Genomic DNA, 26,931 nt, shown 5'->3' on the forward strand with positions numbered 1-26,931 from the left:
AATTTCAGACAAAGGGTCAGAATGAGGGTTGAAAATAATCTGTTTAATAATGCACATATACGTGCAACATTTCAGATGTAAATAAATTATAAATAATTGCTAGATTGTGTTCATTTACCTAACGATGTATGTTTATCCTAAAATATAATAAAATAATGCTTTCTATATTTAAAAACATATATTACGTGTCGTTATCAGTCATTATGTGTGAGTTGGCTCATGTGATTTAAGTTTCGCGCTTCAGAACTTCCATTAAAGGAACATGGTGAGCATCGATGCACCCTGGGTTTTGCTGTGCATTGTGGGACTTGGACTGTGCATGGGGCACTGGAAGAATTGTGCAATTGAGACAGCCCTTAAAATGGCCGACTCCCTGATCAGTGGCCTGACTTCTGAACTAGGGAGCTGATTGAGACGCACACTGACTGTTTGCTCACTCAGTGCGTATTGTTGGTTTCTCTCTGCAACTCTGAGCATATTATGTTGGATTACTCTCTTAGTTTTTGACTCTGGACTTTGAGCTTTGGATTTTGATCTTGTACTGCCTCTGTATGTTGTTTTTTATTGAAAAGAAAAGCCTTTCCGATCTGATATGTGATGGGCAAAGGGAGTGAGTTCGGCAAAAGGCCGATTTCCATCAAAACTTGATGCCATGTGTCTTACCCCTACACTATTGCCACTCTCAATGATGTGGTGATTTCCGTAATTTTGTCTTGCCCAACCAGACGTTTGGCAAACAAGGCGCTATATTTGTACTTAATGTAAATGGAATCTACTCCAGTAAAGTTGTTCTGAGAGAAGACCCACCCACAATTTTTTTGCTTCCGACGCCCATGATTAAAGGGCTCCTATTATGCAAAATTCCCTTTTACATGGTGTTTGAACCTAAATGTGTGTTGGCAGTGTGTGTACACAACCTCCCTATAATAGTAAAAATCCACCCACTCCTTTTTTTTAATCCCTATAAATAATAAGCATGTCTCAGAACAGATTCCTGGCAAAGTGACGTCACATTTTACTTGAACACTGATAGACCAAGCTGTCAGAGAGCTGTACAAAGTCCAGAGGAGCATTTAACAACAGCATTCAAGTAAGAAATGTGTTCTTAATAAAGCTACTAAAGTTAATTTAGTCAAGAGCAGTGAGTGATTTTATATTAACATATATTAACAGCATAGCAGTAGGTACTGTATATTACACTGCTCTCACTTTAATACACGGATCTAATGTAATATACAGGATCTCTGTACTTACTGCATACAGACATAACCAACTGTTTTCATGTGAACTTTGTGTGTTTCTGTCATAACCTTGTGTGCATTTGACGGTTTAATCGCAATAACAGAACGAGTCTAGTTTAAAATACTAATGTGCATGCATCAGGTGGGTGTGCTCAAGTTGAGAGTGATACGACTTTAAAATGGATGCAGAGGATAATATTTCATAATGATGAAGAACTGCAATGTCAAGTGAGCGTGTCCACAATAGAGAACTTCATAACCAAACAGGTGTATCATGTTTCAGTTTTCATTCACGTGTTCACGAGCTGTGAAGGCTACAACCTCTGGGGTGGGGAGCAGCAGCTCATTTGCATTTAAAGGAGACACACACAAAACAGCTCATTTTTCTCAAACCCAAAAATTGGCATTTTCAAAATGGTATATTAAAAGATCCGTTAGGAATTTTGATCTGAAACTTCACAGACACACTCTGAGGACATCTGAGACTTATATTACATCTTAAATGATAGGTGCCCTTGAAAATAGAAAACAGTTATTTTAAATTGTAATAATTGTAATAATTTCCCTTTTGGGCCCACCCAGGGACACCAATTATGTAGTGATTTTACCTTCGTCCATCCAAGAACGTTAAGTAAGGTAGTGATTGGTACTCACGTCACCGCTGACGTTGTGATTTCTGGATCACACGTCCCTTAAGGTGTGGTTATGAGTACATCACCTTCCCCCCTCTCTTAGTTTGGGACACTAGTCAAGGTCTTTTACCTTGGCTCTATGAGAACACTCCAAACAGGAGGCTGTTCAATCATTTTAGATTGAATGTAAATTGGGGAGAGTTGGTCATGATTTATCTGAAAGATTGGTGAGATTTTTTACTTGTAGAGCCTTTTCTGTATTATCAGCACAAGTAAGACACTGTCTGTCACAGTCTCTCTCAAGGAGAATCTCAGAACATTACGGTGTATCTGTTATGTCTCTCTTGAAGGAAGACTCAGAACGTGGTGAACTGTTACAGTCTCATCCTTGCTGGGGAGACTCAGAACAAGGTGTGTCTGTTGAAAGGGTATACCTTTATCCTTTTCCGAATAGGAGGAGATTGCAATTTGGCGCTTCTCCATTCCAGTGTTGCGATTGGCTGCTGGCATCAGAGGGGGTCCACAGTGAGACTCACCCTCCTTTCTCCTGTGGAACTCATTTGCATACTGTACACAGTTAGAAGTCTTTAAAGTGTCTTTAAAGTTTACCAATGCATTTCTCACTTTCCAAACCACCATCAGAATACCCGTGGCAATATTCTAAATAATAGAAACCAAACATGATGGGAAAAGATTTAACTGTTCATTCATTTGTTCATTAACAGCTGATTCTGTGTAAGATGTTGGATTACAAATAGCTGTCACTGAGAATACTTATTTCTCTGAATAAGTATGAAATGGATGTGTGCAGTTTACATCAGTCTTAAGGTTTCCAAACATAGTTATGACTGGATTTGGATAGATCATTTTGGTCTTTCTTTCACCCACTACTGCTGAGGTCCTGTGGAATTTGTATGGCAGTCATAGACCAGGACATTAGGGATGTGGGTGAAGGGCAGAAACTGCATGTGGGCCAATGAGATGTCTTGTCCTTCCTGGGCTTGGTACAAGAGCTGGTCTTTTTGGCCTCTAAGAGGTGTCTGGATGTTGTCATAGCATCTTATCTGATGGTGTTGGACAGTTTGTTTGTCTCAGTCTACCAAGATCCAATCAAAATGTAGCAAACCTTTGTCCACTGTTATGGACAGAGAGTGGCCCGGCCATAAACCGGGCCCTGGAATGTGCTGTCCACTACATAAAATTTGACAATATTGCTGTTTTACTGTATTTTGATCAAATACATGCAGCCTTGGTGAGCACAAGAGACATCTCTCAAGAACACAAAACAAATCTCACTGACGCCAAACTTTTGAAAGGTACTGTATTTTACTTGTAAAAACCTACATAGTCAGAATATTCAACTTTTGAATGGCCGTTTATGGAGAAAGATGTTTTGTGCATGGCATATGTTGTAGTTACAGCATCTACCCGCAGAAGCGAATGGGTGTATGCAAATTAGTTAAACCATGTCACCTTGGATGAGATTAAATTAAAGCTTTTAAGAAATTCCCAGTGTTCTGTTTGATCATTGTTTGCAAATCCCATGTGTGCAGGAAATGTAGTAGCTTTTATCGTCTCAGTTAGAGATACAGATAACACTATCCAATTAGATAAATGTAGAAACACTTTATAAATGAGGCATGAAATTACCCTCCCCAAGGGACATATTGGTAAAACCTGGCAGACACTTCAAAGTTGCAGTGAACTAGGCTTTATAAGGCATGACATAATTGGGGAACCAACCTACACTACACAGAAACTTGCTAGTCAACGCACTGGAAACCATTGTGTTGTTCTGGCAATAACCTCAGTACTCTAGTCTAGGGGGCGATAGAGTTCCCTTCAAATGTGCCCCATTGATGGTTAGGTTTAGGGTGTATGTACACCCCTAAAAAGTGTACATTTTGACATGCAAAATGGCTACCATGTAAAATAGTTTTCTCATGAGGTCGGGTTGGAAAAAACAGACTGTTAAAGAAGTTTATGCTAATGTCCCTTATATCACCTCTTGGGGCAGCATTGAGCGCAACATGTACTTTCATTGTATTATGAATAACAGTTTGACACATTTCTGAACTCAAGAGCAGACAAAACTGAGCTTGAGTAGCAAAAAGTGTCTGCGTTCATGTAGCCTATACTTGCGTAGAACAGCTATTAGTTTTGGGCTTAAATCTACACATGTGCAGAGGAGGCTTTTACTATGCACTACCCACACAAAGCTTTTGTTCTTTACTATCTTCAAAAGAAATTAAGCATGTTCAAGTGAGGTGTTTTATAAAAGGCTGTGCAATTAGGCTACTGTAAAAGGTGTATTGGAATGTAGTAGGCATGTGGCATACGAATACGATGGACCTATTTTTAGTTGTTTGCAAGGAGTTAGTTACCATAGAATTCTTCTTTCTTTTTGCCTCTTTTTTTCTCACACATAGTCTATCGCTCATTGTCGTAGAGTCCACCGGTAGTTGCTATGGAGACAGCACCCCGCTATCCCACGCTTGGTATTGTATTGTGAACCACCCTTTAGCAGGTGGGGGAGCCGTGGAGACCAGATCTGCCGATGGGTATGTACCAATCACAATATAAGACCTCACAGGGGTACCCTGGGTATTGGTACTTTTAATGTAATTATGTAAAAATGCAGTGTTTAATGACTGGGAGGTCTATGGTTTCAGACAGCCTATAAGCATATAAGATGGCTTCTAATTCTATATTGCTTAATTAAAAGAAAGAAAGTATTGGTCATCTGCGACAGGGCATTACTGTTCAATGAACAGTAAGAAACTAATTGGCCACTCCCACTTTCACCTTATTTTTCAATGCGGAAGTAAGGTGTTTTCTGTAAATGTGTGAGAATTCCTATTTATTAGCCACTATAAGGAAATAATGAGAAGCATATCTCAAAATGTCGTAAAATGTAAAACTGTTTGCGCTATAAACCAGCGTTTTTATATTTAAAACCAGACAATACGTTCAAATTATATGGTAAGAAACACACCAGGGTTAGGGTTTTTTTGTGTGGCAGTGTGAGTGACGAATGTGTGTATGTGTGCGTGCTTCAATGAAAATAGCATTTCAACTGACTTGGAACTATCTGTGCATAAAATGGTTTTATTGCACACCTTCCTGTCAATCAGATTTAAGTATTTAGACAGACCATGGTATAAATATTAAAGGTCCCATGACGTGGATTTTTTTATTATTTATGTAATGTTACCTGAATGCGACTGAATGAAATGTAAGAACTAAACTGAATCCATTCTCTCCAAGTTCTCTGGGCGGGCAAAGCAGAGAAAGGTGAGGAAACCTTTCCCCGTATGACGACATATAGGGAAGATTCCAGATTGGCCCATCTGAGCTTTCATTTTCTCAAAGGCAGAGCAGGATACCCAGGGCTTGGTTTACACCAGACAATTTCTAGCCACTGGAGGACCAGACAGGCTAGGGGAACTCATATTAATGTTAAAAAACCTCATAAAGTGAAATTTTCATGTCACCTTTAACAGCCTTGTAGCTCACAGTAGGTCTTTCTTTAAAAGTTTATAAGTTTTCATTCAAAATAATTTTCCTTATGGAGAAAATGGATGGAGTTTTTACTTCCGGAACCCAATTGTTGCACTATAATGTTCTTGCTGTTTTAATGTTCATGAATCTAAATTATTCTAAAAGAGAAAGAGAGCTTGTTATTTGCATAAAACACGCAAACCATATCCATATTCCGTACACTTCTTTTCTGAGAGCATGTTTAAGAGCCAATTTTCAAAACCAATTGAAACACACACATACTGAATAAACATTTTTACTACTTGTGCATGCATATTGCATTTTGTCATGTGTTTTGTATATTACTTATTATTCCTCAGAAATTATATCTTTGTAGAGTCATTTAGTTATTCAATTTCTGATACATGTTTAAACATTTGTTTCTTCGGCTACTGGGAATATGTGGTTCTGCAGCCTATCGTAAATGAATTGCAAGCTTATTGATGAATAACACCAGCAATTGTAAAAAGGGAATCACTCTCCTCAGAAGCTGAGGGAGTCAGCTGGATTTAAAAGGTCATCCTAGGATACTGGGAAATGCTTCATTCCTTTCTGCTGACCACAGTATATTCTAATGGGCTGGTAGAGAGACGTCAGTCAATTACTGGTCATGCTCTGAGCACCATATTGCTGTTGTGGGACAGTAGGAAAGTCTTGAGTCTTTTGTTTGCAAAGAAGCAGGAATAAATAGCCGTCTGGAAGGAAAAAATAGATGCATGGAAAACAACAATCTGAGCAGCTCATTGAGCCAGAGATTCTAGAAAGTAAGTTGAGCTTTAGTGTTCCTGAGGTGTGTTCCAGATTGTGTAAGCAAACGTATGGGACAGTCATACTGACTGCTGCTGTCCTGTAAACATATGCCTGTCCAAAGTATTTCTGAAAGATGGGAAATATGTGCAGCTTTTATCACCATGGTGATGGCGGGCTGAGTAAACAGCGGGTCTGCTGACAGGCTACTGCAGTGACTAATGATGGCAATGAGGTAATTTGTTCCAGAGTGATGGGAGGAACTAAAATCTGGTGTGTATGTCTATAGCCTATGTGTATAGCCTCACCCATAGTGTAGTGAAAGTGTACTGTAATTGTTTGAACTACTGTAGTGTGCTGTACTATGAAGTGTGGATTCTGTTCGCAGAAATATGCCTATTATTTACAGACCAGTGTGTAAAGAGCTTTAAAGATTTTAAGGGAACACAGCAAATATAGGCCTGGTCATGTTTGACTGGGTGTAGAATGTTCTGGATTAAAAAAAGACATATTATTTAACCTTGAAGCATATCTGGTTGATTCCTCGTGGCTTGTCTTATTTATATGAGAGCATGCATAATTTCTCCGTGGAACATATTTCATTTGATTGAGTATCTTAGCTTTTACCCTCAAGCTTTTTATATATAAAAAATATGATCTTGAGCCATGTGTTTTTGCTGGGGTCAAATTTACCCCTAAAAGAAACAATGTCTCTACACTGAATAACAGTTATATTTCTGAAAGTTTGTGATCCAACAAACAAGTTAATACTGCAATACATTTAAATTACCAATAATATTTTATAGCATTATAGCAAAATGAACATAAAATCTGAAAATTATGGTTTTCAGATATTCATCTGCATATTAACTCTAGATACTTATTAAAACAGGTACATTTAAATCAATGTACCTGTTTATATTTAATTGCGCTCAGTAAAAACGGTAGTTGATCCAGACCCCACAAAACATCAGATCTTTAGTGTGTGCATAATTCTAGCAGTTCTGACATCCTCTTTGAGATGAGAACTGTACACAGTGCATGCGCTCTCATCTTTGATTATGCATGAACCACCCCCTCCGTTCGCTCCGGCTGCCACTACGTGGTGTGGTTGCCATGGTAACCGACGGGAAGCAGACCTGAGGTGGGCAACAATAGGATTTTCCATGTGTGTAGTGTGTGAGAGTGAGTGAAGATTCTCCTCAGCATATCAAAATATGTATTTGGCAATGGATAATATCTGTACAAGTGAAGCATGAATTAAGTTATATATTTCATATTTAGGTTTATTTAATAAATAGTGTATATGTGTTTATATTTGCTCCAATTCAGTTAAAACAGAAATGTGTAGCCTATACAGAAAATGTATGCCAATACAGTGCTTGGCAACATTATAACATTACTGCTTCACACCAACATTCATCCCAGAAGAATGCTGCCAACTAGACTGATTACCTGGCTGAAAAGAATAACTTAGACCAGTCCAAGGTAGTTTATACTGGTTTGGTGATGGTCTAGTCTGTGTGTGGACAAGCAAAACCATGTTTTTTCCCAACCAAAATGTCTTTCTGATGAATACGGGAGTTGAATACGGAAGGCGGTCCGCCGGAAGCTAGATATTTTACTTTATAAAGTTTTAAATATGGATATATTTCTTACACAAACCCATCGATTCACTTCATAAGGCTTTTATTACCCCCCCGGAGCCATATGGATTACTTTAATAATGGATGGATAAACTTTTTTGGGCTTAATTTTGGGTTGCCATTTACTGCCATTATAATGCTTGGATTAGCCAGGACATTTTTTAATATAACTCCGATTGTATTCATCTGAAAGAAGAATGTCATATACACCTAGGATGGCTTGAGGGTGAGTAAATGGGGGTAATTTTCATTTTTGAGTGAACTATCCCTTTAATTGGTTAACAGAGATGCGCAGAAGCATCGCTAATCGTTTCAATTAGTTTCACCACATTTCTCATTTTAGCTTTTTTATTTGTTAGTTGCAAATTGCTATTTTCTTGTGAATTTTCTATTGGATTTTCTTCTTGACAGAATTTCAGTAATAAAGACGCAATAAAGCTCTATTGTTTTTTTTTATAATTTCAATTCCGTAATTTGTTATATGAATATTATTTAAGGATTGTTTGATTCAGCTTAATGGAATTTTATACGATTCGTAAACCTTTAAAACAGGCTTTACCCATATTTTTGTGTAGTATTTTCTTTGGCTGTTTAAAATAAGAACAACAAGCAATGTGCAATTCAGGAATGAATGACTATTTTGGACTGGTTGTTTTTATTAAACTGATCGAACCGGTTTTCGACTGTATTGATCGGAATGTGGTTTCAGCGTGATGACTCACTCCGAATCGGTTGAGAGGTTCTTACAAATTACCTTCCGCGTTGCATGCACTGAGTGTTACATTCAGGTTGAGTGTTAGAGCTATTTTCATGGTTAGGTTAATAACAGTGAAGCTGAGAACTTGTCAGAGAATTTGTTGAATCGGTCTAAAAAGTTTAAGTTTGAATTGATCGGAACGGTTCCAGCGTAAATTACTCATCACATGAATTGGTTGAGTTTTTCCTTGCACGTTGCGTGTGTAGGCCTACACATGTCAAGTGTTAAGTTTAGGTTAAGTGTTAAATATGATAGCAAATATTGTTTTGTGGTTAGGTTTTACAAAGAAACATCCAGGGAATTGGTCAAACTTGAGTTGTTCAGAGTGATTCCATCGTAAATCACTTACCGAACTGATCCAGTTTATCGGTTCCTTCAAACCTTGCGCGTTGCGTGCCTATACACGCGTAAACATTTAGGCGAAGTATTATGATAGTTAATGGCCTGGTTTCACAGACAGGGTTTAGATTAAGCCAGGATTAGGCCTTAGCTCAATTAAGTATTAAGTAGCTTTTATAAAAATGCTTCACACAAAAACATTCCTGATGTGCTTCTTGAGACAAAACAAAGGCACTGCCATTCTTTAAGGAATGTCGGTACAAGTTGATTTCAGTGCCATTGTTTTGTCTCAAAACATGTACACCAGTAATGATTTTCTCTAAGGCACATTTATAAAAATGACTTAAATGCGCTAATTGAACTAAGGCCTAATCCTGGCTTAATCTAAGCCCTGTCTGTGAAACCAAGCCATTATTTCATAGGCTTTAGAGCAGGGGTATCCTACCCTGGTCCTGGAGAGCTACCACCCTGCAGATTTTAGCTCCAACCTGAATCGAACACACCTGAACCAGCTAATCATGGTGTTCAGGGTGCTAGATAATTACAGACAGGTGTGTTGGAGCAGGGTTGGAACTGAAATCTGCAGGACGGTAGCTCTCCTGGAGCAAGGTTGGACACCCCTTTAGAGGAATAGAAAAGGAAAATTCTGTCATCATTTACTCACCCTCAAGTTGCTCCAAACCTGTATAAATTTCTTTGTTCTGCTGAACACAAAAGAAGATATTTTGAAGAATATGGGGGACTAAACAGTTGATGGACCCCAATGATTTCCATAGTAGGGAAAAAAATACTATGAGAGTCAGTGGGGTCCATCAACTATTTGGTTACCGGCATTCTCAAAATATCTTCTTTTGTGTTCAGCAGAACAAAGATTCATACAGGTTTGGATTGGAACAACTTAAAGGTGAATAAAGGATGACATAATTTTCATTTTTTTGGGGTGAACTATCCCTTTAATTACAGATGAAGTATCTCCCTCTACTGTCTGGTGCAGCTCACAGCAATGAGTGGCTGTTTTTTGGCCAACCTCAGCTGCCGCGAACAGCAGGAAGCAGAGTCGTGATGGGAAAAGCAGTGAGAGCATGTAATATTTATACCAGATAGGAACCAAGTGAGCAAGACTCAAGTGTAATTTTCTTTTCGCCCACAGCCTCCCTATCTCTGTCTCTATACGCGCCATGCAACGTCTATGGGGATGTAAAATGTGCCATACTGGAGGGAGCGCAATCCACTGCATTCGTGTGAAGAATAATACCACCTGCAGTTACTGACTATTCCTGATTTCCATTGGCAACAATGCTGCATTTTGCATAGAGAAAACGAGAGAAAGCATGGGAGGCAGTAAACCATGAAATTGGCTCAGTGGTGAAAGAAGCAGCTTTCTTCAAAGAAGTGGGGAGGAGGAAGGGGGGTTTGCTTTGCTGATGCCCATGTGAGAAAACACACACATATACACACACACACACACAAATGTCACATTGCACATTAAGCCCCCCCCCCCCCCCCCCCCCCTTAATTTGGCATATAATTGCTGATAATGTATTAAAATTCCCTGCAGCTTTTCATTTTGAATGCTGGACAGATAGAAAGAGAATGCTGCTCAGATCTTTTTGGGAAGGGAATTTGGGGGGAACGGATGCAGTCCAGGTATGGAGTACTATGATATTGTTTACACCATGGTTTACACCCCAAAGGCACTCTGGCACTGACAGATTCATGGACGTATACGCCATCTACTGTTCTTAATGTCTAGTTATGCAGGAGAGACATGGCAAATAAAGTGGTAGTGTTTTATAGGCTTTAATTGGTAGCATAACATAAAATAATTATAATTATAATAAAAATATAATAAAATAAAATATTGAATAAAATAATTGAATTCTTTATTTCTACATACATGATAGTGTGCAATATGATTAAATAATGTATATTTAATGTATTTTGTAGTTTTATACATTTCTTATATAATTACATTATTATATGCAAATTTATTATATGCTTTTTTATATAAGGCATATATATAATATAAATAATAATGAACCAAATTTGAAGTAAATATATAAAATAAGGGATATAATATGGTATGTAGAAATATTGTGAGCAAGTAGCCTACACTTTTTAATTATTTTTAAATTCTCTATTGAAGTATTTATAATAATTTATATTTAATTATATCAATGAATCATATAATATTATTTCCAATTATTACACAGTTTCTTACAATAGGCATATATAAAAACGAAAGTATTTATTATATCATGAACAATACATAAATATAATAAATAATTAAGTACATATTTAACAAATTAATGAATAGTATTAACAGTAATACCGGTAAAATAACCTAAAGGTTTACAACAAATTTTTAAGTCTCAATTTTTTTTAGATGACTTGGACTTTTATTGTGAAAAAAATATATGGGTGGCCATATTGAAAGCGTGACACGCTACTGGATTACAGAAGGCAAACAAAACTGAGTGCGCAGGATTTGATATGGAAGTTTTGTGAAGCTCGTATTAAAATCATGGACAAACATCTTACTGTGAGTTTCTCCTTAAGTTTAGTGTTGTTTGGCGATTTGCACTGGTATTTTGATATGTGAGTTTATGATGATGTTACTGCTGTAACGTTACTCCTCTTCTTCCAGGGTGGATACAGTGAGCCATGTGGTCAGTGCGCTGCTGTGGACTGGGGAATTTCAGATGGGGGTCACTTCTTCTGCAAGAACTGTCACAATGTCATCGAGGTTTGTAAATAGACCCAAATTATAAAAAAAAAAAATGTAAATTCTAATTACTAAAAATAGTAAAACCAATGAACTTTTGTGTTGTCGGTATACAAAAAAAATAATAATAAAAACATTCTACAGATTTTCATTGTAAATGCAGTTTCTACAAAATAATTTTAAAATGGCCCTTATCCATTGTTGCAAACAACGGAAAAAATAAATGAATGCCATATATTTTCACGTCTTCTCCTAGAAAACGAGGGATGTGGAGGATCATACTGTCCTTTATAGTAGAAACAGCAGGGTCTCGGACATAACGAAACCCAAGAGAAAAAAATCGGGTCAGTCAAAGTCTTCTGTCCACTTTTGATATGCTGGTATCAGACATTTAGAATTGCAAAACGCTGTCCTTTATATGATCTCATGTCTTCTATCTGTTTTTAGAGGATGAACGAGAGTGGAATGTATGCGAGGGATTTCAGTTCATCCTAAAACACCAGGCCAAGGCTTTGGTTAGTCTTGGTGTTTGCATGAAGTTTGAGGTTAGTGGCTTTACCCCTGGCTTCACGGAAACAGCTTAAGCCTAGTCCCAGACTAAAAGGCATGTTTGGGCCGTTTTATTTTGTCTCAAGACTTTAATTTTGTTTTAAAGGGTTAGTTCACCCAAAAATTAAACATTCTGTCGGTAATTACTCACCCTCGTGTGGTTCCAGGTCCATAAGACCTATGTACTTCTTCAAAACAAAAATTAAGGAAATTTTTATGAAATCTGAGAGCTCTCTGACCTCTCCATAGAGATACAGCACAACTTACACATTCAAGGCCCAAAACGATATGAAAGACATCATTAAAGGGTTAGTTCACCCAAAAATGAAAATTCTGTCATTAATTACTCACCCTCATGTCGTTCGACACCCGTAAGACCTCCGTTCATATTCGGAACACAAATGAAGATATTTTTGTTGAAAGCTGATGGCTGAGAAAGGCTCAGCACAGTGACTCTACAATAATCTTATGATGCGACGACAATAGTTTTTGTGCGCAAAAAAAAATCTAAATAACACCTTTATCCAACTTGTTCTCGACTTCCGTGTGTGCCTCCACGACGCATGCGCGGGAATATGACGCAGATCCGGCGTTTGGACAGATGACCCAGAAGCGATTTGTTTACGAGCAGAGGAAGACGCGCGTGTCTAAGCTGTTGGATTCTACATTGATCGTGCTTTAGGTCTTGGCGTAGTGCTCAAAATGGGACTAAAGTGCGCATTTCATGGATTCCCGAACCCCGGCGCTACGTCATATTCTCGCGCATGCGTCGTGGAGGCACACACGGAAGACAAGAACAAGCTGGATAAAGGCGTTATTTTGATTTTTTTTGGCGCACAAAAACTATTGTCGTCGCATCGTAAGATTATTGTAGAGTCACTGTGGTGAGATGGACTTTGTAACGACGTTTTAAGTGCCTTTTATGGGTCTTGGGAGTGAAAATGTACTGAATGCCAGGCCTATCTGAAGCCTTTCTCAGCCATCAGCTTTCAACAAAAATATCTTAATTTGTGTTCCTAATATGAACCGAGGTCTTACGGGTGTCGAACAACATGAGGGTGAGTAATTAATGACAGAATTTTCATTTTTGGGTGAACTAACCCTTTAAAGTACTCCATGTGACTCCAGTAGTTTAACCAAAATTTTACGAAGCGACGCGAGTGCTTTTGTTTGTGCAAAAAACCCCAACATAATTTGCCACTTCCTTCGCGAAAATATTGATTTGCAAAGCTCCTTAACTAGTGCACCACGACACATGAATTTTGTGTTCACGTGAGACCTGACATTAGCCCCTTTCACACAGCAATCCCGGTAAATTACCGTAAAATTGCTAGAATGACTTTATCAGTAAATACACAAATATGCTGTTCACACAAGCAACTGAGTTCTGTCTTTTTACCGGTAAGAGACCATTCACTCATCACGTTGAAAAAGCTGCAAGACTTGACACAATGGTTAAAGATGATCATCTTGTGCATATTTACATAGAAAACCTATTAAAAAGTTTACTGTAAACAGTGCTGAGTAATCACGTCATCTCCATAAGAACCTTGTGATTGGCTCAAAGTAGACTTCTTACGTCAGTGCGTTCTGACGTCGTACGTGATCATACCGCTAATCTTGTGGAATATTATTTTGTAAAAAAAAAGTGTTAAATTCAGTTTTTTTGCACAAAGCACTCATGTCGCTTCATAAAATGTAGGTTAAACCACTGTAGTCCCATGGATTCCTTTATGATGACTTTCCTATCGTTCTGGGCCTTGAATGTGTAAGTTGCGTTGGATCTCGACAGAATTTTCATTTTTGGGTGAACTAACCCTTTAATCTAATGCTGTTTGTGAAACAAGGCCTTTGTTTACTATATCATACTATATCATCTTAAGGCCCTTTCGCACCGAACGTGAAACGATTGATCGTCTTCGGTAGTGCTGGGCGGTATACCGGTTCATACGAATCGTGTTTATTTTTGTTATGATATGAATTTTGATTATGCCGCAATACCGGTATATGTTGCTTAAACAGCGTTGACACTGTTTGAGAGAGGTCCCTTTTCAATGTTATACTGCAACTACATGTAGTGAGAGCACAGCTGAGATCGCATTACAGCGGAGAATTAAAACAACACACGGCGCACGCAAGAGGGCTGTTTCTGAAAAAGATTTACAACGCTCACCACATGGATCATATAGATCAGATACAGGCGGGAGTGAGCGCGTTTAAAAAATTTTATGGAGATATTTCATATACTCTAGTGCACTGAACATGAACCAGCACTGTATGCGCACATTTCATCACATCTTCTTTAAATGAAATGTATGTGCAAACAAGGACATGATACAGCCGTATGTCTGATTATGAATGCGATGACACCATGGATTATTCTGCTACACCGAAGACGATGTAAGTTAATAAATAGACTGACAATTCAAAAAAGAATGGGTTAAAAAAGTAACTGCTTTATTCTTTCTGTATTAAACTGACATGTGTCATTTGTTCAGAGACTGTAGTGCTCTTAAATGTACTGAAAATATCCTTAGACCATTTAAGGGTGTTTTCACACCTGAAAGTCCACACCAAGGTCCGAACCAAAGTTCATGTTTTGATACATTTTATACATTCGGTTAGTTTTGGTTTGGTTTCACATTGCAATTATGTGAGCGCACTAAAGAACTTTACATGACGCACTTGTGTCCACTCGTCATCATCTATGTGGGCTGCATCTGGACATTGATTGGTTTGTAAACGGACGTGCGTCTGACGTCAACGTCTTTGACAAGAATGAATGAACGGACGCATATCGTTGCCACTATTGAACAGTGCGCATTGCTTGACTATTTTTTTATTCGTTACGTTTAAAAGTGGACATTTCAAGCTTTATATACACATATTTCTCATGTTTGTGAGACAAGTAGCTACTGAGTTTTGGTTTTTGAGACGCGCTGCAGTTCATGTGTAAAGCATGTGATCGGTCCCGCGGTTATTGTCTGCTATAGACTATTTGCTTCTTATTTATTAAATCCAGGGAATTATCTGATTAAACGTTGATTAAAATTAAGATACAATTTATACAAAACGAAATTCACATTAAAGAAAGGCTTTCTAAGCAAAATCATACAAAATTTAATTCAAAATCATTTATGACCTTCTGTCTTCTGACATACTGCGCATCTTTTCACTTTTCATAATCAATGTAGCCTAGATTTAATTTAAACATAACCTTATAATATTTAAACATAAACAGGAACTTCCTGTAAATGGTCTGAAAGTCCGAACCATACAAAAAAAAATTCTTTCACACTAGAAACAAACCAAACCTTTGTTCAGTTTGATCCAGACCGAGACTACCTCTTTTCGTTGGACCAAATTTCGTCTGTTTGGTCAGGACCGTGGTACGGGGGAGGTTTCACACCTGTCATTTTTATTCGGACCAAACTGAAAAGTCAGAAAATCCGGACCAAACAAGGTAGGTGTGAAAACGCCCTAAATGTTCTTCCGCGTTTCTCCCTCGTTTTGGCAGTTTGTTGTTATATAGGGTTAGATTTTTTAAATGCTCATGGTTTAAACAGCTATCAGCTCGATTAGCTGCTATTTCAAAAATGGTGGTCACAAGTTTGTGTTCATCTTTTTGTTCACGGTAACCCCACGGTAGACCAACAATGTTTTGGTGCTACTTAAGAACCTCTTTTCCTGGTTCAGAGCTGGTGCTTTGGGTGTCGAAAGACAAAGAACTGGTTTGAAACTAAGCTCTGGCTCCGAACCAGCACTCAAACTGCCTTGGTGGAAAAGGGATGTCATAGGTTTTTTCATTTGCCTTTAACCTCGTCCGCTGCTAAACATACAGTAAATTAAGATAAATAAAGTTTGATACTACACTAGAAACACAAATTATCTACAATGCTTAAGGGACCTTATGTGAAATTCTTTTGACCAGATATATCATAAAATTGCAGCTGGGTAATAGGCGCATTAGAGATATAATTAGCATCAAGCTACACATCACCATTTTTGAGATTACTGTTTTGCTCAAAACCCACTTTAAACCATCATTGAGTACTTGTAATAACAGACATTCATTATTTCTAGTATTTTGTGATAGACTGATCGCTACACCTGCTTAGCATTTCTCATGTAAACATCCTTTATTGTTGTAAAAAATACCCGAGCCGCATTAAAAACACAGAGAACATATATCGTTATAATTATATTTCTACATGAGTTGTGATCACGTAATATGATTGACGGATCTTGAGCGAATGAGCACTCTCTGACTCATAATGTGCACCCAGAAGATACATATCTTTATACAAAATATAATTTTTATTAAGTGATTCTCTTCTCTCTTCTTAAATACTTTACTTTGGTATTTACACTGGTTTTCAAATCCATGCCACCTATCTCGCCATTTTGTGCAACAGCAGTGGCTCTGGGCACACATGATCTAAAGCTCAAATCTAATGGGGCCGTTTCATAGCGGGGTGACGAGGAAAAAAAATCGACACTGGTTAAAAAACAAAAAAAACAATCTCACTTTGTCACGCCGTGATGGATTGCGCTCCGTGTGAATAGCTCCATAGGGCTCTATTTCGTTTCGAAAGCGTAATAGCGTCGTACATTTGCGTTGCTTAAAGGGATAGTTCACCCAAAAATGAAAATTAGCCCATAATTTACTCACCCTCAAGTTATCCTAGGTGTATATGCGTTCTTCTTTCAGACGAATAAAATCGGAGTTATATTACAAAAGTTCAGGCTAATCCAAGCATTAGAATTTGAATCATAGTTGCTCTGTTTTTGAAGCCCATAAAAAGTGCATCTGTCCGTCAAATAACGTGCTCCACGCAGCTCCAGGGTGTTAATAAAGGCCTTCTGAAGCGAATCGAAGCGTTTGTGTAAGAAAAATATTCATATTTAAAACTTTATCAAGTAAACTTTCGGCCGACCACCTTCCGTGGAAAAGTGTTGAATGTTGAAAGTGAAACTCAAGATGCGTACGTGACGTCATGACGAGCCTACCTGGTCGCGTTAGTCTTTCGATCGGCAGGGGTACTTTCAACAATTTTTCCATAAATTGAACAGGGAAGGCGGTCCGCCGAAAGTTTACTTGATAAAGTTTTAAATATGGATATTTTTCTTACACAAACGTGTCGATTCGCTTCAGAAGGCCTTTATTAACAGCCCAGAGCCACGTGGAGCACGTTATTTGATGGGCAGATGCACTTTTTATGGACTTCAAAACAGAGCAACTAATAATCCAATTCTAATGCTTGGATTAGCCTGGACTTTTGTAATATAACTCAGATTTTATTCGTCTGAAAGAAGAATGTCATATACACCTAGGATGACTTGAGGGTGAGTAAATGATGGGCTAATTTTCATTTTTGGGTGAACTATCCCTTTAATCACGCTCCGTGTGAAAGGCCTTTTATAGATGATAAGAAGAAAGTGTATCTGTAAGATCTGTAATATTTTGTTTTGACAGACAGAAGTTCTATGGAATTTCTGGAAAAAATACCTGCAGAACACACAGCAAGCTTTCACCGAAAAATCAGTGTACACTCCCAGATTTACAGTGGTAAGTTTTATATTGAATTTTAATGTTTAAATTATACAAAATAAAAATAAAAAATGTATTAGTGTAATCACCCTCTCTCTACTCCAATGTTATTTTAGTATTATTTATATTATTTTATAGTATTTACTAATAGAGATGTGCGTGAGTAATCGAGTACTTGGATGTGACCGCAACGATCAATCATAAAAACGATGATCACGGCGATTTAAAAGAATTTAAAAAAAATCTGATTGGTTGTGGTGGTTCCTGTTGTCTGATTGGTTAGCGTTAGGACAGCATCGAGTCCATACTGGCGAAATAAAGCAAAACTATGATTTGAAAGCATGCAGTGAGGCCCTGGAATCACTTTGACCACCAATCTCCCATATGCATAACATTAAAATGAGAACACTATTGTAATATAATTATTTTTGCTTTAGTTGCCCATGTTTCAGCATTATGTGAAGTGTATCTACAACGGAGTTACACATTCAAACAAGCATGGTCAAGTTCACGTGCACATTGAGTTAAATTCTTCTTTAGATGTTTCTTTTTTTTTATAGTGTTTTTTTTTCTTGTCTTATTTTTTTTTTCCAACTTGCCTGTTTTAATTAAAAACGTTTCTCGTCATTGTTTCGACAGTGCGCAGGGATGTCTGGAATCACTTGATAAAGTAGATGGAAATACAGTTATGTGGAAGATGTGCAGCGTCAATCTGCCATATACATTACATTTATAATGAGAACACTATTGAATGTTATGAATTTGTTATGCTTCAGTTGCCCTTGTTTTAGCGCATTGTAATCGGAAGAGCGCATCAGCAAAGGGAGTAACACTTTCTGGCTAGCACTTAACTAGTTCAAGTTCACTTGCGTTTGGGTCCTTTTGTGCAGATACAAGTTGTAATGTTACACTTATTTGTGTATCTAGGATATCTGATTAATCTCTCATAGGATGTGTCACATAGAACGGGCTTCAGTTTACTGGTGTTCATTCACTCTTCAGCTTCACCCCATGCAGCTGCTAATTTATTCAACGAATTATCATAATTAACAATGGTATTCAAACAATCATTATCAATGCAAGTCAGTAGTGTAAGCATGCATGAAAGTACACTGTAAGCTCAAGGTCTGAATGCTCTCGCAAGCATCAGCGGTGCAGTTCTTATAACCCACGAGAACGGGCCTCGGGTGGAAAAAGCACACCCCCGCTAAACAGCATACCTGCAAACTAAACAAAACGGAAGAAAAAACACAGACCCAGTACTCACTGGGGTGCAACACAATAAAAGCTGGTTTTGGAATAAAAATGACGTTTTCAGTTCTGAAACTTACAGGATTATTCTTATAGTTCGATTACCTCATGTCAAAAAAAGCTCTAGGAAAATTTTGTTTCTCATGACCCCTTTTAAAAAAGCAGAACAGAAGAGTGTATGCTTGCAAAAAGTTAACGCAACAGAGCTCGTAATATAACAAAAATCAACATTGGAATTCAAGGAAGTACTGTCTATTAATGGGTATACAGTAGCTGCAGTAAAGCCCAATTTATACTTCTGCGTCGAGTGTACGCCGTAGCTACATCGTAGGCTGTGTGTTCAACCCTCTACGCACACCTTGGCAATAAAATCGCCATTGGCTAATACATTTTTTTGTTTAGTCGCTAGACTGATATTCTTTATTATATTATACTTATATAAATTCCACCAAATGTATCAATATTTTGTAAAATGGCACCGCTTTTTTAATATCTGAAAGTACACGCTTAACATCAGTCAATCAAGCATTAGACTATGTTATGATAATATGATAATCAAGCACTATTTAATGATAGAACTTAAGTAATTAGAACTAAAACTGTTGGTAACCATGTATGAATGCATATTTGTCATTTAACTGAACTTTGGACTGGTGGTGGTGCTTAAGATATTGTTGGTGCTTCTGTAAAAAAAAAATTATAATAATAATTATATTAAAAGATGATGATAAAATACTACTAATGACAATATACAACGCACTAAGGATTGATGAGCTTTTGGGTTCATGAATATTAATTATTAATAATTAATATTAATACTAAATATTAAACAGGGACAGGAAAAGATGAGCACCAGCCAATGAGACTGCTGTTTGCGCATTAGTTCCGCCCACTACCAAATGAACACTCTCTCGCTGTGGGACTGCCAGAATCCCTCCCACAGGTCAATAAGAAAATCTGCGATACGAGTGTGTGTGTCCCGAAATGGGATGATAGTTTCATCCTTACATCTGCTATATAACACAATATTTTGTAGTCCAGAGATTCTTTATGTTAGTGAATAAATACATAGATCCGCTGTGTATAGTTTTTCTCATTAAAACCAAATATGTTAATCAGTGATTGTATATCAAGAAGAGGGACACATTTGGGTGCATTTTCGTTTTGTGATTCAACAGAACGAATGGTCTCCGCTACTACAATCGATTGAAGCGTTTGTCTGTGCAGGAGCCACCGATACTGAAAACAGCGGCCAGGAGCACTCTTCATGATTTCAAAAACGCATTCCAGCGACAGATCGCCTCTTATTTACCTCAACTAATCAACTAGAGATGCTTAATTTGTATTAGATACAAAAACTCAAGCTGCTAGAAAAGTCGCTATCTATTTGCCGCCATCACTGCTGCTGCTACACCGACAATGTACACAAACAAGCTGCGTCGTCTTCGGCTTTTGCCTTGATACTGTGGGTTACACCATTAACATGCCAGTGGAGACTGCCTACTAGCGGTCTGCATGTGTAATTGTACATTGACGCGGACAACAACGCAGAAGTATAAATGAAAACCAACGCGTAACTTGCGGTGTAGAGGATACGGCGTAGGTCCGACGCAGAAGTATAAATCAGCCTTAACGCCTTCAGCTAGTTAGCTTGAGATCATTTTCATCTAAACTGGTTTCTTAAGCCTAGTAGTGAATGATTTATGAGCTGCCGGATAATCTTGCGCTTTTTTTGTTTTTGTTTTTTTGTTATGAGAGAACCATATTCATCCGCTCAGTCATTCAGAGCCAAAGTACAACCAAAACATGTTCATCAAACAAATATTCTTCTGCAAAATGCATTCAGTTTTGCTGTTTATCCACATGACATAGTGTACCTTTTTAGTTTTAAAAATTTAATTATTTGCTTTTTGTCTTATTTCAGTTAGTTGCCAAGTTTTTCATCTTGTATTTCAGTTTTATTTCAATGACCAAAAATATATTTTTTACAAGTTTTAATTAACCGTAACCACTGCTCTGCTTTCTTCTTAACGTTTTTTTCCTCAAGTACATGAAGCAGACGAGTGAGCCAGAGTCTGACACTCAGAGCGAGCTGTCATATAACAGTGAAGTTACTTCAAATACAGAACCGTCATTCTCGGGTATGAATATGATTAACTTTCTGTCAGCTGGCGCATTTACACCCTATTAAGAGGGTCAATGCATTTTGTTTTTCTGCTGCAGGTTGCTCCACTGATTTGCCGGCATCAGTATGTTCAGAAGCCTACCAACATTCACACACTCTTATGAACATGCCACGGACACTGGCCCTGTGCTATCTGGCTCTGCTGTGGGTCCGAGAGGCCATCACTCTAGCTGACTTACTGAGGTTTGGAGGACAAATACTGCTTATTTCTTCACAAATTGCCTTTTGCAACCCATTTTCTTCATAATGTGATGTTTATGAATGAAATCGGATATAGGGTGGGTAACGACATGATGCTTTTTATACTTAAATTTAGCTGTTTTGTATTTTGCAGGATGGTCTCAGAGAGACGCATCCCTTATATGGACATTCATGAGATTTTTCCAGAGGAGATGAGACTGTTTGGAAGAGATGTTCAAGTCTTTCGAGTTTGGGTGAGGATGACGCAATCAGTTCACACTTCTTCAGTCTGCATCAGTGTGTTGTATTTCTAATAGCCAAGACATCATCTGATTATATTCTACAGCATCTTCCGTCCTACTCAGTGGTCCATAGAGAAGCTTTGAATCTGGCTCAGATCATTAAGTTACCCTCCTTCCCAACGGTTTCCCAGGATTGCCTTCTCCACCCTCTTCCACTCACTGTCCGATATCTGCTGGATGCAAACCTCCCAGGTCAGTGTTTTCACTGTAGTGGAGAGGTTGTGGAAAATTACTTTAGATTTTAAAGGTGCCATAGAAAGCATTGATACAATATTTTAAATTGTTCTTTGATATCTACATAGAAGGTACGTGGCTTAGGTCAGGGCAAAAATTCTCCAGATATGGTTTTACATGTCTATTTACAACCCTAGGATTTGTAATGTTGCTGTTTGAAGTTCAAAACAAAGGGAGATATTACATAACAAAATGCGTTCGATAATTATGTTTCTTCGTCGGAAGAAACCAGAGGTTGCGAAGCAAGTTTGGTTGCATGAACAAAGGCTATCGCTCTCTGGTAACCAAGCAACGTAGGGAGTGACAGGCTAACAGCCAATCATGTAACTGTATAATGTCTGGTTGCGCCATACCGTTGTCTCGTGTTGGATTCATTCTTCAGTAAACAGAACCAGCGTGGAGTGATAAGTGGAAAATGAGTGTCGCAGCGAGCGCGGAAATTGTTAATAAAACAGGAAAACAAGTCAGCTCACCAGTATGGCAGTTTTTTGGATTGTATAAGTCTGACTGTAGTCAGACCAATGTCGTCTGCAAGACTGTCGTCCCCACCAAGTCGGCTAATACCACAAACTTGTTTTACCAGCCTTGTTATACTTTCGTCTGGCTCCGCAGCGCGAGCCTCCGCTGACAGCGTGCGCCTCGTTCGTTTGGGGACGTGTTTATACTCGCCACGCTCGCCATTGTGCTATTCTTGACTTTGGTTGAATCCGATATCGCCCCCTAAACCCTCAATCACTATTCCCTACTTTAGTCCACTGATACAGTTCACTTGAAGGAGTGGATGAAAACGAGTGAGTGAATTCGGACAGGGGCTGTGTGTACATCGTCTGTACACTCGTTATTTTGGTGCAAAGTGGAATAGAATGAGTGTACTCAATAACGTCCACAACGGTTTCGGACACCACTACAAATGCCTGTCCCCTCAAATAGTGCCCTATGTAGGATATAGGGGGCGATTTCAGATTCAGCCTTTGAAACTACATGGAGAGGTACTCTCCATCAGTGCCTTATAACAAAGCATCTAAACGGTAACAGTTACAAAGAAATAATGGAGGCACTGCACCTTAATGTTAAGAGATAATTGAAATTTTAGACTTGTTTATATTTTAATTATTTGAGCGTTTTCCCTGGTTGTGTTGACATTTCTGCCTTTATAACTGAGGGGATTATAATCAGAGGAAGATTAAGTTTAAAATAAAAATGTTTAAATGTAAAATATTTTTCTCCTGGTCCTTATTTTAAATAGGTCATAAAACATATCAATAATTATCGATATCGACCGATATGAAACACTTATATTGTGATACAGTTTTCAGCCATATCGCCCAGCCCTAAAAGGTGGTGAGATTATCATGACAGAATATGCTAATCAATGACTTGAAGATAGTTAACTCCACATCAGCTACATAAATTCAGGAACATCTTGTTGCATTCTATATGTAATTTCTTCTTGAGTCTCTTCATCATTGTCCAACTCCGGTTTGAACATAAAAGCCTGAACAGTTTCATTGCCTCTCTGCATGAGGTAATCAGAGCTGCTACCTGGAGTTCTTCAAGCTCTGCCCAATGAGCAGCAGCTCATTTGCATTTAAAGGAGCACGCAAGTTAGATAAGTCCATATACCATTCTCATCTCTGTGCGTGCCATAACTCTGTCTGACTCACCCACCGCTAGCCTAGCTTAGCACAAAGACTGGAGGTAAATGGCTCCAGCTAGCCTACTGCTCAATAAGTGACAAAATAATGTCAAGATTTTCCTATTTACATGTTGTGATGTGTATAGGTACATCGTGTACTAAGACCAACGGAAAATTAAAAGTTGGCTAGGAACTATTCTCTCATTCCTGCGTAATGATCAAGGAACTTTGCTGCTGTACCAATGATATTACGCAGCGCCTTTGCTCAGGTGACCAAAATGTCCGCCCAATAGAGAAGTTTTGCTCAGCGAGAAAAGAAATTAGAGGAAACATTGGATGTAACTATACACATCACAACATGTAAATAGGAAAATGTTGGGTTTTGTGACTTCTTGAGCAGTAGGCTAGCTGGAGCCGTTTACCTCCAGTCTTTGTGCTAAGCTAGGCTAGCGGTGGGTGCGTCAGACAGAGTTATGGCATGCATGGAGATGAGAATATGTATGGACTTATCTAACTCTGGGGGATACGGTGAATAAGAGAGTCCCAAAAAGTCGGCGTGTTCCTTTAAAGGGACACACAAAAACGGCACGTTTTTGCTCAACCTCAAAAAGTGACAATTTTAACATGCTATAAATTATTTGTGGGGTATTTTTAGCTAAAACTTAACATACACACGCTGGGGACATCAGAGACTTATTTTACATCATGTTAAAAGGGGCAATCAACCACCCCTTTAAGCAGGAAATCTCAAATGGAGATTGCTGAAATTGAGTTTACTTGTTTATTGTTGTTTTCAGATCATCCGCAGAAAAGCAAAAAAAGCTAAAAAAAAGTGAAAGTTTCATTCTAAGGCACCTTTAAACTAATTTATCCAACACGCATAATCCTCTTTTTATCTGTTTGTTTGATACACTTTTGACTCGCTATATATCTCTGATCCTCCTCAGATGCCCTTCATGTTTGGGTCCACAAGGTAATAAGGGGGGCAGCTATGGATGGTGAATCCTATCTGACCTTTGATCCCAGCAAAGAGAACCCTCATCTCTTGCGCTATGAAATTCAGGCAGTAGCTGTCATCATTGTTGCCATGAAGCTCCTTTTCAAGTTGGATGATCGTGCGGAATGGTGCGTCACTTCATAATTTGTAACTGAGGGTTTTGCCATTATCTCTGGGGTAAAAGGTTTTTTATTTACATTACTGGCTTTGTAAAATTTTAGCTGAATATGTTTCTCTTTTTCTCAATGTCTCAAGGAAGTTATCTGAGGAAGCGGCCAAGAAGAAGAAAAAGGAAGGTAATACTATTTTTACTAGTTTTTATTTTGATTCGTATCATTTTTGGTAGCTGTTTTTCCCATTCTCATAAGCTTTTTACAGTCTTCAGGTTAAAAAGGTGGTTTGATATAGTACAACCCGTCTTGGAGAAGGCCAAACAGAATAAGGAACGAGAAGAAGCCCTGTAAGGCATAATTATTTCAATAGTTTCCATGACTTTTATTGACGCATCTTTTAATAATTTTTTTTTTTTTTTTACTGTTCTTCTCTTTCAGGCGGAAATGGAAGCCCACTAGTCCTTTCATTACATCTTTGCAACGAAAGAGCTTGATCCTCAAAAAAAGACGTAAGCTGATGTGGTCACATCTCAGTAATGATCTCTGCACTGTTTCTGTCTCTCATCCAATGCTGTCTACATTCATATCTCCAGGCGTGGCTGATTATTTGGAGCAGAGATTTCATAAGTTAACCGACTCTGCACCAGACCAACTACCTTCCACCACAAACCCTTACTCTAGCTTTCGCTTCAGCTGGGGAAATGAGGAGGGTTCGGATGGTCCCAGTATGTATAACAGTCGTTTGTACTGTACCTCTAAGAAAGATGGGTTCAAGCACCTCGCCAACCGAAAATACTGGCATCCTGAACTGAGGTTATGCGCAAGGGCATTGTAAGTCATCACAAATGCTTTTTCTCAATGACTATAATACTGTGTGGTATTTTAATGTAATTTTATATAATAAAATGTATAATGTAATTTGTAAAATATATTTTCTTTTACATACCCCCCTCCCCAACTTTCCCCTTCATAGCTGCGGTAATCATTTCTCAGAAATGGAGCCCTTCATGCCCAGGATGTACGTGTGGGTCCTTGATCTTTTCGCTTTCGTTCTGGGGGTCCGTCTGGCAGATGTGCATGAAGGGGTCCTCAACGTCGAGCGTCGCTTCTTGAGCAGAAATCATCAGTCCAAAATAGAATGGACTTATAATTCCCTCAAAAAGAAAAAAGTAAAGTCCAAAAAAGCTGCAACCTGCGTTGCTTAAGAAAATGGCACTGATATCACTGACGGCGTATGAAATCTGCACATCCGATTCCTTGAATCCTTCTGTTCCCTTCCATCAAAACAGCAGCGAAATGTATTTGATTTGGGATTTTTTTTTTTTAGAAGTTGTCCTATAAGACTTTCATGCGTGCATTACTTTCAGTAGTGTCTTGTTTATATCTGTTATGAGACTTGGAATGAATGGTATCCATTTCCCTCAAAAATTTGTTATTTTTCTTGTATCCATTTTATATTTTGAATAAACAGAAATGGAACACTTACATTGGTTGTAGCTACACATATGAACCAGCAGGGGGAGTAATGCGCCTCACAATTGGGTGCTGATGGATTCTTTTGTCCTGCAGCTCACTAAAATGGTTTTGTCTGTTATTTGTGCGAGCAAAATTGATAGTTGTGGAAAAAATGTGATTCTGCTGGGTATATCTATTGCTTGAGGGTTTTGTGACTGAGCAGATTTATTTGTTCTTGCAGTCTGTCTTAATAGACCTGGGTGAAGGAACAAAAGTCATTTAACTTTTTTTCAGTCCAACAAATGACTCGTGTAGGAGAATGTGGTCTATATTTCATCACGCTGTGACTTAAAGTAGGCCTAATTGCACACATACATATTCCTGTTGTCCTCTTTTACTTGCTACTGCTTTGGATGTATGTGTCATAGATATACATAATAAAGGCCTTTATTATGTATATTTATGGTATGTAGTGCGATTTGCGACCCACCCCTGTCCTTTTTCAGTGTGCACATATTGCGAGGTGGCAAATGTTTGTTTTATAATCTCAGAAATATCACCTATTGAAATAAGATGTGATGTAGCCTATATGATTTATTTATTTTTTGTTTGCCGTTTTGACTAGTTACAGATATGTTTGCCGAGTTGAAACCTGTTAAAGAAATGTTTTGGACACACTTTAGTAGGCTATAATTGCATTGACATTATTTTTCTGGTAAATATTTTATTCTCTTACAAAAAAATAAGAAAAAAACTAAAATAAAGATAAATCAGGAAAGAGAGATTGTGTTGTCATGGGTGTTTTTCTGGCACTATTCCTCAGCCAAACCAGCTGACTGAGCGTGCCTGTG

The 26,931-nt window shown here is 38.1% G+C and overlaps 1 protein-coding gene across 1 annotated transcript; it reads left to right on the plus strand.

Moving 5' to 3' along the window:
- Positions 1-11,329: 11,329 nt before the first annotated feature.
- taf1b (TATA box binding protein (Tbp)-associated factor, RNA polymerase I, B) lies at positions 11,330-26,816 on the plus strand. The gene is made up of 15 exons (XM_079831692.1): positions 11,330-11,444; positions 11,550-11,648; positions 11,884-11,971; positions 12,075-12,172; positions 17,653-17,745; positions 21,026-21,119; positions 21,202-21,346; positions 21,498-21,597; positions 21,690-21,837; positions 24,463-24,640; positions 24,768-24,808; positions 24,891-24,972; positions 25,064-25,134; positions 25,219-25,456; positions 25,599-26,816. The coding sequence occupies exons 1-15, from the start codon at positions 11,427-11,429 to the stop codon at positions 25,828-25,830; spliced, it is 1,725 nt and encodes a 574-aa protein (XP_079687818.1). The 5' UTR covers positions 11,330-11,426; the 3' UTR covers positions 25,831-26,816.
- The last annotated feature ends 115 nt before the right edge of the window (positions 26,817-26,931 follow it).

Source organism: Gobio gobio (assembly GCF_949357685.1).
Source record: "Gobio gobio genome assembly, chromosome: 12".
Lineage (NCBI taxonomy): Eukaryota > Metazoa > Chordata > Actinopteri > Cypriniformes > Gobionidae > Gobio > Gobio gobio.